Source organism: Scatophagus argus, chromosome 8 (assembly GCF_020382885.2).
Source record: "Scatophagus argus isolate fScaArg1 chromosome 8, fScaArg1.pri, whole genome shotgun sequence".
Lineage (NCBI taxonomy): Eukaryota > Metazoa > Chordata > Actinopteri > Scatophagidae > Scatophagus > Scatophagus argus.
The window spans coordinates 11346107-11359133 of record NC_058500.1 but is presented as its reverse complement, the minus strand read 5'-3'; the positions used below and the strand labels follow the sequence as shown (position 1 = coordinate 11359133).

The window sequence follows — 13027 nt, the reverse complement described above, 5'->3', positions numbered from 1 at the left end:
GAGGAGACCCCGTGGTAAAAGCAGAACTCACTAGAGGGATTACATATCAAATCTGGCCTGGGAATGCTTTGAAATCTCCCAGGAGGTGCTGGAAAATGTTGTGAGGGTAAGAGGCACTTGGAATTCCCTGTTTAGCCTCCTTCCAGTGTGAGCCAACCCCAGACAAGCAAATGACGATGGATGGATAGCACATTTATTTTTCATTACAGGTCCCTCCTGACTTTACACACTTAGCCCAGTGATTGTGGACCTTATGTATCCCTTCTTTGTAGAAGTGGGCAAAAGTATTAGTCTGAAGTTGCCACCCTTGCCCCTTGTTGCCACCATGTCCTCGTGGACGTTCTTGGGTGATACAACCTTGAGACTGATGGTCCATTCTCTCAGACGGTGCTCAGACTTGCAATTTTTGATATATTTTGTTTGATGTTTTTTTTGCTGTTGCGTTTAAAACAATGCATGGATACTTAAACTTAAAACAACAAAAATGCCAAGACAGAGCAAGTGTGGAGCATTTTCTTTTGGCTTGATTTCATTTAACCTAATGTAGTAGTTTAAGCTTCATATTGGGTAGTACTTCATTAGAACAGACCCATTCAAAATAATGGTTTGGAGTGGGTTGGTTTAAAGCATTTTGTCACATATGGAGTGACAAACTATATTTTCTCATGCTGTAACAGTCATAGAGTAAACATTTCACAGATAAATTAAATACATGAAAACATCTTTAAAGTAGTTTGAAAAAATGATTGCTCATTCATCAGGTTAAAAGTCGTAAGTCAGTGTGGACAACTGGACTTTGGCTCAGCAGGAGTTTTCCTTAAGCAGCAGCTGTTATAATATTGCTTTACAGTGACTCACTGCATTTTGACTATTCCTCTTTAATTGGCTTTGCTTCATTCTATTGTCAGACCAAATCTTCTCACAGTGTTTGTCTCATCTTCCTTTTCATGCCATGCTTGTTGGTTTGGAAATCTGGCAGCTTTCTCAGTGACATCAAAGTACTGGCAGCTGTAGGGAAGTCCCTGGGAAAAGCAGTAACCTTCATGCAGAAAATCAAGTGATTGGAAGTGTGTTTAAAAGAATTCACTCTCTCACTTTTGTGCTTTTTCGTTATGCCAGTATGACCATATGCTTCCTGAGGTTACTTTTCAAACCTTATTTTTTGCTGAGTATATACACCCTTTAAGCTAGAAAACCATATAATCCTACCAAAGGGGATGTTGACTCTACTTCTGCAGTTTTGGCCTTAAAATTGTTGTGACAGGTCTGAACCAGCTATGGTTGCTTTGTGGCTTTGAATCAAGAGCAGCTGTTTCACATAAGTGTTTGACCCACATATGTCAAAGGTGAGTCTTTTAGTGCAGAAGAGATAGGCCTGTACTCAACAGAGCACCACCTCTGCAGCAGTGGACATGGGCTGTTCAGGCCGTGCTGATCCCCTTCCGGTGTTTTGCCAGAATCCTTCCAGCACTGTGTGAAACACAATCCGCCGCATTGGGTCTGTCGCCTGGAGGCTCTCATCCTCTTTCACAACCCATATGCCCACACGCTGCCAGTGCCACAACACTAATGCAAAGTGCATTTTGTTGACATGGTTTTTATGCAGCATAACTGACTTATCATCTGGTCCTTCAGGAGGCTGGACACCCCCTTCCCCACTTCCCTCTGTGTCTTTTTCCACACTCTTTTCTCCTCTCCCTCTCCGTCTTTCGTCAGCACTTTGGCAACTCCTGCTTCACTGAACTGGGCATACAATGCATGACTTGATCTGACATGAAAGATAAAGGCTAGCTATTATAGTTGTATATTAGAGCTTATACGTGGTGGTGGTGGGGGTGCGCAGAAGTATGGCGTAATTCAACCACAACAATAACAGCTTCTTCAGATCCAGAGAGTAAGGAGAGAAAGTGTGAGGGAGAGAGAGGAGAGAGGAGGAGAGAGAGGAGGCTAGTCGCATCACTCAAGAGGAGTAGGCGTGCTCTCTAGCCCGCTGCATCGTTTGATGATCTCCCCGGTTCCCCCTGAACCTACACACTCTGCTCTGTGCATGTGAGGTCGGTGAAACAAAGCGACTGTGCGGACTTTCCCCGCCGGAGGAGTCGAGCTCGACTTTCCGCCGTGCAGCAGCACCGTGTGCACCGCACCGGTCAGCGGGGCCACACCGCAGCACTTTGGATAACTCACACAGCTGAGGATCCTGCCGTTTGCCGGGGCGCACCGCTCATCCCGCATCAAGAAGAGCCAAATTAATTGCCATTAATGATTTAGTCAGTTAGCATGGGTGACTTTTGATAATGGCCATTTTTTCCTTTTCATTTTTTGGGGGGGATTCTCTTGAGAAGAAAACCCACGGTGGCAGCATAAAGCCCAAAACTCGCACCGTGGGCGACGGGAGGGTATTTTTGCCCAAGATGCAGGTGGATCGGAGCTGTGTGGTTCCCAGTGCGTGGGGTGCGTGTCTGCTTTTACTTTTCTCAACTCTGACTACCAGGGTCACTGAGGTGGGAGGAACCCACCAAAGCATCCCTCCGTCCGTGTAAGTAGATGCTCTTTTACGCAAAGGTGTCGCGCATCACTTGATCCTCGAACTAGAACTTGATTAAAATGACCTCAGTATCTACAAAACAAACAAACATATATTTGATGGCATTCTTATTGCATTCTGTTCTTGAACGGTTTCCACTGTGTCTATTGAGTGGGATGCCTCTAATATATCGAGTATAACAGAATAAAATTGGCAATTGAATGGATGCAAATGAATCTTACAAACGTTCCAATGTTCTTGCAAACGCAGACCAGTAGATTTTAAGTCAGCATGCTAACAGCTCTAAGTTGTGGCCTAAACTGTACACGTTTTAAAAATGTTTCTGATTTCTTGCTTGTCTGTGTGTGCTTTGTGCAGGGTGAAGCTTTGGGCTTCAGCATTTGGTGGGGAGATGAAGTCCATTTCTGCAAAGTACTCTGGCTCCCAGCTGCTGCAGAAGGTGAGCAGTTTTATTATTTGAAGAAAAAAAATTGATGTGTTAAACTGAAAGCATCTCAAGGAACCTCGAAACTATTATGATATTATTCAAATGTCCACATGACTTAACTTGAGCAGCAAGACGGCAGTTTTACTCTGAAAATATTAAAATAGAGGAGAGGGGAGATTTCCTGAGGAGCTCCACTATCCTTAACCCTTGTATTATGTTGAAAAAAAATGACGTTGATTATGTTGCGGGTCATTTTGACCCGTACTGTGTAAATCAACTAACAGTAAAACAAAAACAGGTTAAACCAATAACATCTTTATTTTAGATTATAGGAACATATAGAAAAGAGACATACAATATATTTTTAATCCCAACACTATATTTAAGAACTATTTAATTTTAAAACCAATAACATCTTTATTTTAATTTTCTCTCTTCACAAACACTTTTGTTTGTCATTTGACTTTCCCCATTTTCAATGTTCAACATTTTCATTGTTCTCCACACGATGGACAGAATGTAATTGTGTGCTTTCTGCAGATGTAATTCTTGCATTTCACACAACAGGTACTTGTTTTACTGTCATCTCGGGGGGGACAGACCTGGCATCTCTTCCGTTTCTTCACACCTGTATCTAATGGATCCATTACAGATTGGTTGGGTGACGTGAGCTTGACCTTTTCAATGACAGCCGCAGCTGCTGGGGTTTTAGGTGGCCTGGCTCGACTCTGCATATTAGGAGTAACAAGTGCTTTGCCGAGTTGTTCCAGGAAAAGCCGACGTCGGAACAATTTTCCGGCATTCCATTGTTGGTTGATTTCAGTCCACAGGACATAGGCATTGTAAGCAGACACATCCACAATGTTATAGAAAATCACCAAGGGCCAACGGGCAGTCTTGCGCTGGCAGCTGTATGTTGCTGTGTTTTGCATCACAAGCTACCCATATTTTGATGCCATACTTGGCGGGCTTGTTGGGCATGTACTGTCGGAAAGGACAGCGCCCCCTGAATGGAACAACAGTAACATGGGGACCAGGATTGTACAACAAAGGCAGAATTTCAACCCATTTATCCCATACATCTCTGATCGCAGCTAACTTGTCTCTTTCACGTCGACCAGCTCTTGTGTCGCAGTTGTCAAATCGGATCACACGAGATATCATGTGAAATGTCTCCAGAGACATTGTTGCTCGAAAGATTGGCCTTCCATTCTCTTCGTTCCACAAACTTGCAGTTGCTTTTCCCCTTGACCTGTACACTCCAGCTAATACCAGAATTCCGATGTAAGCATGCAAGTCAGTCTGATCCAGTGGCTTCCATTTCTCTTGAAATACACGCCTCCCCTCCAAATTGGTCATGTCCAGTATAATCTTCTCTATTGGCGATATGAAGAGCTGAAATGCTGATTGAATATCATCAACTCGTGTGACAGCAAATCGTGTAGGACCGGGAGTCATTTTGATGACATTGGAAGATGACAGTCTACCTCGGCTTTGGTGTGGTGATGTTGACCATTTTATATTACCATCTTTTGATGTCCATGTCCCCTCTGTGGATGATGGTTGCTGCATTCCTTGGTTTTCAGCTGATGGAGATCCAACGGCAGACTCGTCCTCTGAATCCTCATCGGAAGAAAATTGACAATCTGGATCATCAATAACATTGTCCTCAGTCTCTGAAAGATCCTCTGTCTCTGAAATCTCTTCCTCTGCATCACTATCCCAGTTCAACATCAGTGCCACAGTTTCTTCAACTGTAAAACTTCTGGAGCTCATTTTGGTGTGTTTGTCAAAGAGATGACATGAGAACAGTGACAAGCACAAGGGTGAGAAAGTTCCTCCTCCATTCACACCTGGGCCTCTGTTTCAAAATACAAATAATTTGGCAATCTAAACAAAGTATATCAAAGAGATCAAAGTGTTTAATTTGGATCTAAACAGCTATTTACCCACATTAAAGTGTCCGGGTCAAAATGACCCGCAACATCATCTTCGTATACAAACTCTGCACAGACATTTTACTACACATCAAAGAGTCCAGATTTTACACACCAGTTCATGACCCAAGATGAGGAAAAGTCACAAAATTGCAGGAAGAAAAAGAAAGGATAACCAGTACTTTGGTCAACATGAAAACTGAAATGGGTCAAATTGACCCGTAACATAATACAAGGGTTAAAATATGTTGGTTTTTTTTTACACCATCCCAGTATGTAAGTACACACAGTCATGCATTTTATACATACTTTTGCAAAGCAGAAATCATGTGATAGTGTGTTTAAAGTAACTGTTTATTTAAAAGCTACCCTTTAGAGAGACTTTTAAAATTGCCTTCTAAGAGGAAACGACTCCTGTTGAGTATTTCTGAGCTGAGAGAAATTTCACTCTTCATCTCTTAAATGGCAGGACCTGTGCTTTTTAGCCACTTGAGAATCAGTAATGCATGTTGACTAGGTAGGCACAGATTTAAAAGCATATTCAGAACATGTGCCTTTTTAAATGAGTGTCCAATTCGCAAGCACTCTGTCAGATGCATTCATGCAAACACACACACACACACACACACACACACACACATTCTCCAGAAAGCACAATTTTATTCGCTAGGCAACTGAATGTTCCTTTCTTTTCATACCTCTTTGCAGTCTGTTCCGCTCTCCCACTCTTGCTTTGTGATATTAATGCGAGATTTGAGCATGATGGAATGCAAATTTTCCTAATGGAGGGTCAGTTGATGAAGCATGAGTCAAAACTGGCTAATGGATAGCCGGTGGATAAAGGGTCAAGCTGAAGCTGCCCTGGCAGACACAACGCAGTGCTGTGCTTGTGGCCAGCAGGTGGATGCAGAGGATCCACATTAGTGTATGTGGCTGCAGTCAGGTGTTGCAAAGGCTGGCAAGGATTTAATGTGATACACAACCAGGACCTGGGTCTGTCATTTAACCCATACACCCAATACATTAGTGCACACATACAGAATCTCTCTCTCTCTCACACACACACAAATAAAATTCTGCACATGACCACACACTGCATATCCACATGCACGGTGAAATAGACACATATGGGGCCGAGTGTGGATTTCATCAGCCGCTGAGAAGGCAGAGAAGTGCTGTTATCTTTTTGACAGGATAAAAACTCTTCCCCTTCTCATCTTTTTCTGCCTCCAAAAAGGAGATAACCCTCCCACAGAGTGACGACCTCTTTATGAAATGCAAATTAAGGCCGCAGGGTTAATTGAGCAAAGAAAAGACTGGAGACCTCTTTGTGGGAAAAGTGAATCTTTCACCCCAAACTGGTATGTTGCAGGATCGCATGGTGTCGTCAGATGTGCAGGGTGTTTCAGTGCATATGCACTCATCGCAAGCTTTGGCAACATGTCACAGTGTCCTGTATGTTGTGCCTTATTGTGTGTGTCCGGCACAGTCTGGTAGCTCTTGTCCAGAAAAGCTGAGGAGGGGCCACAGTTCACCTGAGGGCACATATGCTTTTAAATAGGCAGAAAGAATGAGGGATGTACACTGTTGTACATAGAGAGGAGGATGGTAGTGAAAAGAAAAGTCCAAGGCTTGTGTGTGTGTGTGTGTGTGTGTCTTTTTCCCCTGGGCAAGGGACAGATGGACTCAGTCTCTCTTCAGTTATCTCTCTGACCCAAGCGTAACAAAACTCCCTTAGTAATAACCCTACCTCTACAGAAGACATACACCCACAAACACACACACACACATGCACACATGCACACACACACACACACACTATACATGCAATTTAACCTGATTCATGCTGCATTTGAATGTCCAGGATGTTGGTCTTACTTCAATCTGAATGTGATGCTTCATTTGTGCTGACTACCCATTCATTTGATACTTGATTTTACTTAAATTACTTGATTCTTTTTAATTGAGCGACAGCCATAATACAAATACACGAGAAGCTTAATTTAACATTTTCATAAATAATTCATTAACGTTTTCAATTTCAGATTGATAACAGGATTGTAGGATCAATTCTCAATGGATTTACGACTTCAAATAGTCAATAAAATTTTCGCACTACCACTAAACAACATAATTCCCAGAAGGACATAAGGTACATAAATGATATAAGTCTAAATATTTGAAAATAATGAATTTTCTTCAGCTTAATTAAAAATTTAAAATCTTACATCTTTTTCAGAATCCAGTTGGACCAGATTAATCCTTTCATCCACAACCACCCCCACGCTACACTTTCGTCTCCCCTCCCACACCACAGCCCGCTTCCTGTACCCATTGGAAAAAGCTCTTGTTTCAAGGTTATACCAGTCAGGGTGTGTGTGTGTGTGTGTGTGTGTGTGTGTGTGTGTGTGTGTGTGTTTGTGTATATATGTGTGTGCACATGCGTGTTTTTGAGTTCCTGAAAAAGAAAAAAAAATCATGATCAGTATCACCTTTAATTTGTCACACAAATCAGATGTTAGCATTGTTTTCATAAAATACATGTACACATGGAACACTGTACTGTGTACACCGTATATACACACTCAGACACCCATTCAAAAGACAGGAGACCTCTGCTTGAGACACATTAGACATCTCCCACTGATAGATAGAATTAGCGTTGTGTGTTTTACCCTCTTCACTGCTATTCAGTTGAAATCTTTAATTTCATGTATCATTGAGCAACCTGTCTATATGAGCCAGCCTGGCTGTGATAGCTGTGTCTGTGTGTTAGTGTGCGTGTGTGTGTGTGTTGTTGGCTGGGCTAGTTTTCACTTCACTGATGTTATGGGTTTCTAGAATCAAAGTAGTGGGACATTATGCCATGCTGAAATAACTTCAAGCCTCTTGGTAATGGAAGAGACAAGATAAATGATCATTGTCTGGGATCGCCACCGCGGTTGTCTCGGAAGTTATCCTTGCGCGTCTGCTTTCCTATTTTAAGCGGTACCTGAGGGCGAAGAATAGGCAGTAGACGTATGTGCTCTTGCAGCACATGCGTTGGTTAAGTTTGCATACCTACTTAAAGCATATTCAGTCACACACATACACACCCCCTCGCTCACACTCAGATGTGCATATACAAAGCAAAAGAGCAGAGGATGATGGGATGGTGTAATGGTGTGTGACAAGAGTGTGCAGGAATCGATTTGCCTGGGTGGGGTGAGAGGAGTGTGTGTGATACAGAGTGGTGCCATACCATTCTCCTTTACTGCAGCAAGCCACTTGTATGTCTGCTGACAGTGTTCCTATGGAATGAGTCAAAGAAGACAGAGACCGAAATGAAGAGGTTCCATGAAAAGGAGTGTTGGAAGAAAAAAAATATATTTTCATACATGTATGTATGTATATATACTGGTATTAAAGTCATCCAGTGAAGTGGAAAAAGCCTTTGATAGAGATGCACAACATGTGCAAGCTGGTTTATGGGATAGAGAGAGAAAGAGTTACAGAGAGGGATGAGATGAATGTCCTTAAATTTGTGTCCACTGATGTCGTCGGTCATTAGTTTTTGCAGCAAACTGTTTGTTACTGCAGAGTGATTTACATCAAATGAATGTATGAGAGTCAAGTGTTTTATAGTTTTAAAATCATGAATTTTTGACAGAAAAAAGAAAATCACTACATCTGACTGCATGTCCACCTTGCAGTTGCCAGCACCCTGTCTGCAGTAGATGTAATGCACAGAGCTTTCCCTCTTTTTTCCTCTCTTTTTCACTGCCTTAATAAGTTCCTCAGGGTATAATCACAGACCGATTAAAAAGGAAAAAAAACCCCTGGTAATTAAAACCTACAGTGTCACCTTTTCAAAAAAGAAGAAAAAAAAAACATTTTTGGAAGACATTTTTTGCTTCAAATCATTCTGATCCATGATTTATCAGTCAAACTTTATTTGTTATCGCTTCTTTTGTTTGTTTGTGTAAAAACAGCACATTTTTTGCTTGACATCAACCCATTTTGCTTTATACCAGTTTATTCGTGGTTTTCTAACTGGCTTTCCGAGAATCTTATTAACCCGAGAGATCAGTGAATTTTGTCTCACACGATGAGTTAAATGATTTATACACTACAGCGACTTGTTTCACAAAAAAACATAATTTAATGTTTCCACAGAAGGCGGTTTTGTGTTTGTCTGTTTTGGGAAAAGGATCTATTTTTGTTTCGGAATATGTATTTTAGTTACAATAACCAGATTTAGGAGCGTGACTAATTATCTAATTTTAAAGTGGAAATGATTATGCATTTCAGTTTTTCCACGTTCATTTAAAATTAATTAGGTATTTGTATGACAACAATGGAAGAACGACTCTTGCTGCGTGTGGAACTGCAATATGAGTTTTTTTTCATTATTATTTTTCGCTCACTACTCATGTTAAACGACACTTTAGGCTTTAAATTGATTCGGCATTTTTCATTTACCAAAGATATGCATTTGTCATACCGGTTAATAAGAAATTGTTGTTTAAGTGCCTTTTATTTTTCATACAACTGTATCTTTTTCCAAAAATTAAGAAAATGTTTTATTCATAGTTGAGAACACTCAGTATCTCAACTAGCTCACTGTAATGTTTGGGGTCATGTGAGAATTTTAATTATCTGAGGAGGAGTTTGCATTCTACAAATCCCCCCAAATTACACTTAGTAGTTTCAAGGGTGATTCTGTTATTTTTACGTGTTTTAAAACAGATAAATACAAATCAAAAATGAATTCACCAGGAAAATTACATTTCTTGGATTTTAGAAAGTCCTGATGGTGAGATATATTAACAGAGAGCTTTACAGACTTTGTGACAAAAACCTCTTAGGGGTTTGCATTGTACAGAAAGAATTCAGACAACCTCAGTGTTGACTGTAAGGACGCTGCTGCAGCCTGGCAGATAAAAATGTGATCCAAACAACAGCTTTCACCCATGGTGAAACCTGAGTTTTAGACTGCTGGGTAATTGCAATAAGTTATTTTTTGAGACCATAAAAAATTCTAAATTGTGCAGTCAAGCTCCGTCACTTGTCCGTAATGCTCATTTAAAGAACAGTTTTGTTTTCTTATTTTGCCCTCTGTTTCTCTATCTTGTCCTATGGATCACATTGTATTTCTGTGTGTGTGCGTGAGCGTGTGCGTCTGTGTGGAGGCGGCAGAGAAACTATGTGCGACGGTGCCAATCTGCTGCCAAGGGTGGGTTATGGCTGAGGCTTTCCAGTGTAACAGTGTGTCAGTGATGGGGGAGACGGCTGCAGATTAGATTTAGCTTTGGGAAAATTGAATAGCTGTCAGGTCTGGTTCAGCACGGCTGGCGATGAGGTGAGGGAAGGGGGTGTGTAGGGGTGTGTACTGATGACTGTCCCTCTTTCCATAACCTCCCCTAACCCTCCCATCTTTTTCCTGCTTGTTGCTCTCTCCCTCTCTTGTTCTCATTGACCAAAGCATGATCTTGCTAAATTTGATTCCTCCACTACTCACAGAGAGAGAGAGGGGGGGGGGGAGACGTGTGTGTGTGTGTGTGTGTGCTTGTGTGTGTAAGAGAGCAAAAGAGGGAAAAAAGGAACGGGGAAAGAGGGAGAATCTCATGTCAGAGAGTTAATTACGGCCTTAGCAGGCAGGAGTGCCGCCTGTGCTGCTATCCTTTCATGTCCTAGCAGGCCAGCTTTAGCCAACACAGCCACTCACTCATACTGTAATTAGTGCTTTGTTGGTGAGAAAAGCATGAGAAAAGACACTGTGAACCAAACACCCTGCCTTTGCTGTAGGGAGCTCAGGAGCAGGGAGCGAGGCCCTTTGCTACCGGATTAAAGAACTTAAATTCTTAAAGAGCACAACTGCTGACGCTGTGTTTGTGGGCTTAGAAAATCAAGTGTCTTTTGATGACTTGTTGTGCAGTTTAACTCTTTGATTTATCCCTGGTCCCTCTGACTAAATTCATTTGCCAGTGTGAAAAGAGTTTGATTTAGTAGTTAATTTGTGTTTGTAAGAAAGATGATTTTTCTTCCCAGTTCTTCAAGTTTCTACAGAAGATACACACATAAACACACACACACAGAGTGTTTGCATACAGCGTAACACCTTGTGTGTCTGTGCTTTTAGGATGATGAATATGAATGCTGAAGATGAATATCCACTGTCATCTGTCATCAGCTGTTCAGGGCTGCCTCTGCCTCTGTTGGCCTGCAGATAAAGAGCATCTCATTGTGGCTGTACACCGGACAATAATGGATACACACAGGTGTACAAGCACGCATACACACACACACACAGATTTCTGTAATTATGACAGATTGTTCACCTGGTGTGCTCTAGACTCGACTGCAAGCATAGAGCAAACATTAGCCAACTTGGTAAAGGGGTGGGACTAGTACTATCAGGCACATTAACGTGTGCGGCATTGTGTGAAGGACTGTCTGTGACTTGCTGCTGTCCACATCAATCATCTGTGCTGGTTGTTTGGGTCCACCCTGTGTGCTGTAGGTAAAGATGGTCTGCATGAAGCAATACCCTGAATAGATGAGAGGACATCACACCGATTACAGTTGCTCCCATCAATCACAAACACCTCCTTACATGTCCTAAACGTCCAGCTTGTTCTTGTTTTTTCTCTTGTCTTACTTCCTCTGACTTTATCTCATTATTATCTTCAACCTCTCTGTCAACTCTTCCCTCTGTCAATATTTTCGCCCATGTGATTTTGCGGCCCTGTGTGCCCCCCACTTATTTTTCTCTCTTTCTCCTCTTCCCTCTCTACGTTTCTCCCTCCATCCCTCTGCTTTAATAATGGATAGGATGCAGCTACGGCACTAAAGAATACATGGGGGGGGGGGGGATCTTGGGACATGCTGGTGTTTGGAGTAAGTGTTGGTGCCCACATCCACCATTAAATAGTTCCACTGGCCTAGCACAATGTCGTGCACTTGCTGCACTCTCGAGTGGTCTCAGTATGTGTCCCAAGCCCCCCCCCCCCCCCCCCCAACTCTTCAACATCAACTCTGCCAACATACACACACACTCGCACAAACACACACTTATTTTGGCTACTTTATGGATCCCTGCATTGCACCTCATTTGCACAACACTTTTCATAGACTGTGAGAGTGCTGCCAAATCCAGCTCCGTGGGACAACAGAGGCTCCTCCTCTTGATGACCTTCACCTGCACTTGCTATCATCTCTCACACTTGCAAACACTGGGTGGAGGAGTACAGTTATACATAAACACAATGTGAGAGCGCATATCAGCACACACGCGCATGCTCTTAGCATTTAGCCTTTCCCTGTTACTCACTGAGCAGGCTTCCCCTCAATACACATCTCTAAAACGTTTCTCACTATCAGTGCATGTATTGTGTCTCCTTTACATGCCATGTAATGCATTTTTTGGCTAGAGGCCTGCACTAGCTAATGTGCGGATGACGCTGTGGTAATGCTGAGCACTGAGTAAGTGACAAACGATTACTTAGACACAGAGGATCAGTATGGATCAGTGTGGAGCCATATTGATTACATGGTGTTGTTGGCATGTGCAGTAACAAACACAGATACTGTGTGGTAAGTAAGAAGTCTACATTTAGTCCACAAATTGTTCTTTTTTTCCGGTCAGATTTAGCCCATTTTTTTTTAACTGAATGTAAGCCATCTAATGTCTTTGTTCCCAATGGTCACAACATGTTTTTGGTTTACATAATCATCTTTCCAGCTAATTATTGAATTGCTAGAGCTGAATTTATTACTATGCTGTGGGCGTGTGGTGACAAAGTCGTGGTTATTCCAATCATACACAAACCTTTCAATGGTCTTCTTCACCATTTGGAAGATTGCAGTATCATGTTGAGTTATCAAACTCTTGGGTTGAAGTAACCCAGAAGAATTCCCATTTTGCAGTGTTTTTTCAGGTGGTTTAGTGGCCAAAAAAATCACTGTTGGCACATAGGCTGAGTAAGGGTCGACTTTTGTGGTTAAGGTAGTATTGCTCATAGTTCCTTCCCATAACTGAATATTGCCATAAATGTAAAAGTTTTCTGATTTGCAAACAAGCGCCTGTGGCTTTAGTTTTTGCGGTGTGTCTTGCTCCATTGGCACAAGTCAGCTCCT

At 42.0% G+C, this 13027-nt stretch overlaps 1 protein-coding gene across 2 annotated transcripts in view; it reads left to right on the top strand.

Annotated features, from left to right (window-relative positions):
• Positions 1-1722: 1722 nt before the first annotated feature.
• Positions 1723-13027, top strand: part of cacna2d3a (calcium channel, voltage-dependent, alpha 2/delta subunit 3a) — a 106677-nt gene continuing 95372 nt past the window's right edge. For both annotated transcript variants that reach the window (XM_046396596.1, XM_046396595.1), the window contains exons 1-2: positions 1723-2536; positions 2903-2984. In XM_046396596.1, coding sequence (XP_046252552.1) covers positions 2295-2536; positions 2903-2984 — 324 coding nt within the window. In that variant the 5' untranslated portion in view covers positions 1723-2294. The remainder of the gene's footprint in view (positions 2537-2902; positions 2985-13027) is intronic.